The sequence below is a fragment of the Hoplias malabaricus genome, chromosome 16, assembly GCF_029633855.1.
Source record: "Hoplias malabaricus isolate fHopMal1 chromosome 16, fHopMal1.hap1, whole genome shotgun sequence".
Lineage (NCBI taxonomy): Eukaryota > Metazoa > Chordata > Actinopteri > Characiformes > Erythrinidae > Hoplias > Hoplias malabaricus.
Window position 1 is genome coordinate 396,151 of NC_089815.1, and position 7,500 is coordinate 403,650.

Genomic DNA, 7,500 nt, shown 5'->3' on the forward strand with positions numbered 1-7,500 from the left:
AGAACTGTGTTCACTTGTGGAAACAAGGTGTAGATTGTGTTCTTTTTATGGAAAAGGAGTTCTGAGTGATTTACACGAGAGCCAATGTAATTAATGAAATGAACCACCCTCTAAATTAAACCCAGGACCCTGATTATTAGGCATTTTACACCTCTGTGGAGCACATGAGGAGAGCAAAGATAAAGTGAAGAAGTTAAAGGATGAGAGCTGGAGAGATGAGCTGCGTTTATTGATGCCAAAGCTTAACTGGATCTATAACTTTTCTTTGAGGGCTGTTGCGTAGAATTGACAGCCGAGAGAAATTTAAAGCCTTCGTAAAAAGCTGCTGACTGTGAAGGCCCCGTCGGGAGGCAGTGGGATCAGATCCACACTCAGCAGCACCTAATTAACGAAGGCCACTCTCCACAGCACACAGTCGACCCGTTTACTCACAGGACTATAGCAACATTTCTACATTTAATAAACGCAGAGAACAGAAAGGGACACAGTGGATGTAAAGGTGACACTAAACTCATCATCATTCATCATCAGTGTAAATGTTTGACCTAAACGTGATTTTATTTCTAATTTAATAATAACGAGGGCGGCGCAGTGTTCTCTCTGTGTCTGTGTGGGTTTCCTCCGGGTGACTGTCTGTGAGGAGTGTGGTGTGTTCTCTCTGTGTCTGCGTGGGTTTCCTCCGGGTGACTGTCTGTGAGGAGTGTGGTGTGTTCTCACTGTGTCTGCGTGGGTTTCCTCCGGGTGACTGTCTGTGAGGAGTGTGGTGTGTTCTCACTGTGTCTGCGTGGGTTTCCTCCGGGTGACTGTCTGTGAGGAGTGTGGTGTGTTCTCTCTGTGTCTGCGTGGGTTTCCTCCGGGTGCTCCGGTTTCCTCCCACAGTCCAAAAACACACGTTGGTAGGTGGATTGGCGACTCCAAAGTGTCCGTAGGTGTCAGTGTGTGAGTGTGTGTGTGTTGCCCTGTGAAGCAGAGTAGGCTCTGGACCCACCGCGACCCTGAACTGGATAAGGGTTACAGATAATGAATGAATGAATGAATAGAAAAGATAATAATAAAGACAATAATTCCCTTACACAATAAAAAAGAAGCTTCCAGTGCTGGTGTTTTTTTTAAAAAAAAAAGAAAGACACAGAGAAAACAGGACTGACTCCTAACAGCCTCCATCACGTAAAACAGCACCTAAAGCTTTCATCTTTCAGAGACACTATAGAATCAAATGTGTGTGTGTTATGAGAATTCAACACTGAGGGTCTGAAAGGACGAGCTTCAAGAAGCCCTCACTGGGAAAAGGAAATAGACACAAAAGACAAACAAGTAAATCACCAAAAGCGCTGCTGATGTTCTTAGAAAAGCCACTGAAAGCTGGAATGGGAACCGTAATAAATGGATGAAAGTAATGACTACATTCTGTTTGTTGTTTTCTCCTGTAGCTACAACAAAGCTAGTCTATCTTTAGGGTCAAATTTAACCAAAAGTAACAGTAGTAGGCACACAGAAAAAATAAAAAACACGCCCACTTCATTACAGGAATAGACTCCTAAGTGTATACACTTAAGAAGGAGGCGTCAGAGGAAAGTCTGCTGCGTAGTCACTCGTAAAAACACAAAGAATCACAAACTACAGCTCAATTACAGGAACACAGCAGTCAGAGTGGAAAACGGGAAACGTTCCCCATCACATCACAGGAAAGATAACATACATATCACCACGCCATGACTTCATTTCACTGCCGAATCCCATCACACTCTTATGACTAACCTGATATTAACTCGGCTGATTCTGGGCGTCAGGAGAAACTAGGAGCAAGGCTACTATAAATAGTGATGTGCTATTAAAGGTGGCTTTGCTTCTTAGACCTCCTCCTGACCGGTGAAAACGTCCAGGCCTCGCTGCATGGTCGCATCCTACAAGTCTTTAACTTTCTCCTTCGTGCCGTTGGTAATTACAGACACCATCACATACGCAAAGAGAAAAAACAGACCCTCTCTATCTCTCTGTGGTGAGGTCTGGAGTTCTGGACACCGGTTTCAGCTCAGCAGGAGATTTGGGTGGAGATGTGGTTTAGACAAAGCTTTGCTGAAGATAATGAGGTCAGCTACTGTTGCAGACTTGGTCCAGATGAGTGAAGTCTTTTGGAAAGTTTGCAGATGAGAGAGTGTTTCAACAGTGTCCACAAGGACAAGGTCTGCAGTGCAGAGTCTGAGAAGATACAGATCACAGCGTTTCACTGTGTACACATGAACAGTGGGCAGCTGCCGCTCACGCTCCTCGTGCAAACAGAGAATATTCTCTAATGGTGCTTTCCACTGTATGGTACCTACTCTACTCAGCTCTACCCTCTGTTTGATCCCAGGTCCTGGGTTTGTTTTCCACTACCACAGCTCAACCACAACAACGGCGACGGTAACGTTAAGCGGTGTTTACTCATGGTGTATCGGCGTGTTGTTGTTGTTTGGGACTGAACACAGCTCCGTCATCAGTTCAGACAGATCAGTAGAGTTTGTTCCTTCCTTGTTGCAGCGTCCAGCTCTCACTGGATTCTTTCGTCGGCCACCGATCCAAGGAGCGTTTGAACCTCTTCAAAAGACCACGGCGTCATTTTACGAGCTGCCGTCGTGAGTCGGATAAAAACAAACGTGATCTCTGCTGCAGCTGGAGATTTTACAGATGGAGAGTTGGTGCTGGTCGTCTGCGTTGCGTGGCGTAGAGTGACGACTCTCTCGGGACAATCAGCGCTCTGCAAGGTTTACACGCCACGGTTTAGTCCCTACTCGACTCGCTCTGAACCACGAGAGAACAGCCACTAAACAAGAACCCGCTTCCAGAACCAAATGTACCTAATGGAAAAGCAAAACGGCCGAGTGGAGTTGAGTTGTGAAGGGACCATGCAGTGGAAAGGAGCCATAATTACCAAGTATTTGTCATAAATACGGCAGCTCAAGGTGTCACACGTTTTGGTCCCCCTGGTCAGACAATGTGAGAACATGAAGAGTACCTTCTCATCGTAGACAATGCCGGGCCGGATCTCAGGGGCCTGGTATCCTGGTGTTCCCTCCACTCCCAGAGCTCCTTCATGGAAAGACTGGCGCGAAATGCCGTAGTCTGACAACTTGAAGTTGACGGAGTCCTCCACCTCCAGCGACCACACCAAGATGTTGTCGGACTTCAGATCGCAGAAGATGATGTTCTTCCTGTGCAGGTAGGCCAGGCCGGTGGCGATCTGATAGGCCGCTTTAAAAGTTAGCATGTGACCAAGGGGCATGAAGTGAGAGCCTGTGGACAGACAGTCAACACAGAATCACTGACGTTAATAACAGGATAGCAGCATCAAAACAGTGACTCCACAGCAGTAACGTAACAGCAGCTCTTCTGCATACAAACTTAGAGTAAACAGAACCGAGGATTAGAATTTACAGTCGCAAAACTTACAGGAATTATCCATCTCAGTGTTTCTAGGTGTACAACCCCTTGTTGTTAAAAAGCCCACATTCTCCATTACTCAGCTCTGTTCTGACTGTTCTGACCGGTCCTGTGCTGTATTTTTTCTCTTTCAAAAAGCAGTCTGATCTAAAATATTCCTCGATGACAGCGAGTGATTTTGGCTACTTTAAACTTGCCCTGGAACCTTTCCCCGCACTGTCCAAATATTCTGGCTTTAGTGACTTCTCAAAGACAATAAAATCCATAAAATATATGAAATATATGAGACATGGACTGAGGAGGGGTGGACAGTGCTGTTCCTTCACTGACCCCCAGTCCCAAGCCCGGTTCTCTAACCATTAGGCCATGGCTGCCCTTTAATGCCCGACGAGCACAATTTGGTGTCATCAAACCGCCATTGGATTTGACTGCCATTTAGTTGTTTTGATCACTTTATAATTTTTTGGTGGATGGAGACCAATCTGTTTGGTTTTACTGCAACATCCATCAGTTTTGTAGCTCATGCTCGCTGCTCATTATTAATTTAACGATGTTAGCAGGAGGTGTGAATGGCTGCTGACTGAATTATAGATAGAGTGACTCATGCAGCTGGTTTTTAAGGTCTGATTTTGTTTAACATGCTGCCAACCTACACAACTGCCAATGTACGCAACAGGGAGCAAGGCACAGCTTTGGTGTGGTTGTGTGTCGTACCTCTGCTGCGCTCCTCCAGGACGGTGTTGAGGCTGCCGAGCGGTGCCAGCTCCAGAGCGAAGCACAGCGGGTGGATGCTGATACCCACCAGAGCCACGATGCAGGGGTGCTGCAGGGTGTGGAGCATGCTGGCCTCCTGACGGAACTCAGAGAAGCTTCTGGAGGCGTCCATGGACTGGAGGTGTTTCAGCATTGTGTCTGAGACGGTGAGAGAGAGAGAGAGATATGTTTCACTGTGGGTCATTGCTGGGATAATGAATTATGAAAACACACACACACACACCTGCCTTGCAAACTGAATTCCACAATGGAGCACAATGTGATTTGAAAGCGGAAACGAATAAAGCGAAATGAAATTGTGTGCGGGACACACTCTGGGTGCCCTCAGGGAACACGACAAGTGAATCCATCTCTTAAAAAATACGTAAGTACTCTTTCTTTGGCTTGTTTTATAGAAGGCTACAAACAAAAAGTCGCCACGTATCGTACAACGCGAGCTTCACTCAACTCCTGAACCCCAGTCTCAACTAAAGGCTCCATCCTGTTTAAAACCACCTTTAAACTCAATGAGCTTGAGAGGGGTTTGTGATCCAGGACTAGTCACCTAGCATCCATACCTGACCTCACTAATATTTATGAGTCTGAGTATGCCATCAAATCCTCACAGCAAAGTACTAAAACTTAGTAAAAAGCGTCCTCAGAACAGCAGCGGCTGCTAGTGCAGCATTGAGCCCTTCCTCTCCTCCCTTCATAGCGCTGTCTATCATGGGCATCTCTCAGCTAATGTGACAGATCTGGGCAGTTTGCATACCTCCTATAGGGCAGTTTGGAAAGAAGTTGTGGGTTGGCCTCGTATCTCATGTGTGTTCTGGGAGATTCAGTGAAGAGTGGAATTGAGGAAGAATAATAAATGGGGAAAAAATTAAAAAAATAATAAAATAAAATAACTTTGGCCTTTAAACTGTTTATGCATTTTACATAGTCACTATTAGAAGCTTCTTCATAGAGATTTTATAACATGCATAAGCTGCTAATAATAATATACGAAGCCATATTTCCGTATTTATTAAACACTTGTAGCAATGTGCAAGATGCTGTACACTCTTAAATGTAAAGGTGCTACTACTAAGGTAATAAATGCCATAGAAGAACCACTATTGGTTCCATAAATAAATGGTTCTTCATGGAACCGAAATTGGTTCTTCTATGGCACTGCTCAAAGAACCTTTTGTAACACCTTTATTTTTCTGGGACCTGCAAGAAAAATGAGTTCACGGCTGAAGTGCCCTTGAGCAAGACGCCTCACCCCCAAACCCAGAGGTGGTTGTCAGCCCCCTGCGCCGGTTGTGTGCGTGTTCACTGCCCCTAGTGTTTTGTGGAGAATTGCTCACTAGTGTGTGATTGTGTGTTCACCACCACGGTTGGGTCAAACACAGAGAAACAGTTTCCCTAAGGGGATCGATAAAGGTGTCTCTTCTTCTTCTTCTTCATCTGAACTGAACACTGGAAAAAGCTGTTCCTAGCTACTTATGTATTACTTAGTATTCCATTATAATTCACAAGCACTATAAATATGTAGCTCAATGCTTATGATGTCTCCAAGCAGGCAACCTCCAGGTAAAGTGTCACCCTAAACTGCTACTTTCTGAGCAGCTGGTTTCCTGACCTGACATCCACAGTAGCCGGACTGTGTTTATTAGCCTGGTTACAGCCAGGTGTAGTGCGGTAGCTGTGCTGGGGTCAGCCTTTGAACCCTGGCCTTTATGAGCACGTCTACAGTTTCAGTCCAGCTGTGCCGAAGTCGTCATTTTCTACTCCAAAGGGCCTGCAATGCCCCGGACACTCGCTGGAAGCCATGAGTCAGGAACACTTTGTAGAAACGGGAGGTAAGGCTTGTTGGAGTTGAACTGGGCTCATGAATCCAGAGATGGTCATTTATGGAAGGGCGGGTCCTCTCAGTGACCTGGAAGAGAACTCATTTTTGGCTTCAAACTGATTCACATTTGCCCTCTGAGGACAAATGTGTGTGATTGTCCACGCTGCTCACAGTCACCTGGAAAGGTGTGTTGTCTATCACTGGAGAAAAGAAGCTCCACAATGCCTAAGGAGTAACATGCCTATGGATGAAATTAGCCTGGTATTTTAAGGGACTAATACAGAAGAAAAGCTGCTTTTGTTAGCCTCTTCATTATAGGATTAGGACTGGAGACACTGTTTATTTAACGCTGTTTAAGGTAATGACTAATAGCTTTAGACGACCCACATGTCAAGCTCCGGATATTGTCTATGTGCAGACATAAGTGTTTCAGGACGTCAGTGATGTTTATGATGGGTTTGCAGTGGATGAGATATCCTGCCTGTCGGCCTGAAGAACAGAGATGGGAGTGGCTACTCGACTCACGCATTGTCCTCACACCATTTTCAGCACGGCAGTGACACTGACTTTACAGCACAATGTCGTCCACAGGGTGGATCAGACACAGCATTGCTCGTGGAGTTTTTAGACTGACACTACTGTTCTGAGAACAGCCAGAGTATTTTGGACTAGCTGGAATACAAACTATAACGAACTCAAAGTCCAGACGTATAAGAGAAACCACTGAGATGATCCAGTAATAATTACATTTTGAACCCATTGCACAGGTAAAACTAATCCTATCCAAACAGTGTGTTAACTACAAGCATCCCAGTGACCACACTCCCAACACACGTGCTTTCAAAGTGAAGCAGGAGAACTGAGAAGAACATCAATGCTGGGCATTTACAGTAGAAAGGAGAAGTGAAACGAGGGCATTGAAGCTGCAAACGCTTATTTCTCGTCTTCTGCAAAAGAACAAGCGTCCTATGAGTCAGAGCCACTTTTGCTAGGTGCTGGAGCAGCTGCTTTAGGTCGAGGATCAGTGAAGACGAGGCTCTGGATAAAGTTGGAGTGGTGTTTGTGATTCATTCAACATCTTCACTGATCATCACTAATGTAATTCATCAAACCCTCACTGAAATGTTCCAGCAACTGATGTAAACCCTTCTCAGAAAAGCAGAGGCGATAACCTCACCACTACGACGCCCTGCGCTTCACAAGAAGTGATGGATGAGCAGGTGTCCACGTACTTTTTTGGCCATAGACAGTGTATGTGGCTGAGAGTGTGCTGCTGAACTCGTTTATATCACATTAGGACAGTGCTGCTGCTGTAATCCAGTGCACGATGATGATGATGATGATGTTAGGCCACTGAGGACATGCTTTTATTAACACGGGCTCCGCTGAAATAACTGAGGATTTTTGTGGTTGTTACAGACGCATTTGAAATAGTAGGCGCTTCCCTTTCCATGCGTTTCTTGGATCCACATGGAAGAGGAAACCTGGGT

General features: G+C 45.5%; 1 protein-coding gene across 1 annotated transcript in view; it reads right to left on the bottom strand.

Moving 5' to 3' along the window:
* The window catches only part of lrrk1 (leucine-rich repeat kinase 1), a 58,680-nt gene that overhangs the window by 24,909 nt on the left and 26,271 nt on the right, over positions 1–7,500 (bottom strand). Inside the window, exons 15-16 of the mRNA XM_066647955.1 lie at positions 4,135–4,332; positions 2,996–3,273 (exon numbers count right to left, since the gene is read on the bottom strand). Coding sequence (XP_066504052.1) covers positions 2,996–3,273; positions 4,135–4,332 — 476 coding nt within the window. The remainder of the gene's footprint in view (positions 1–2,995; positions 3,274–4,134; positions 4,333–7,500) is intronic.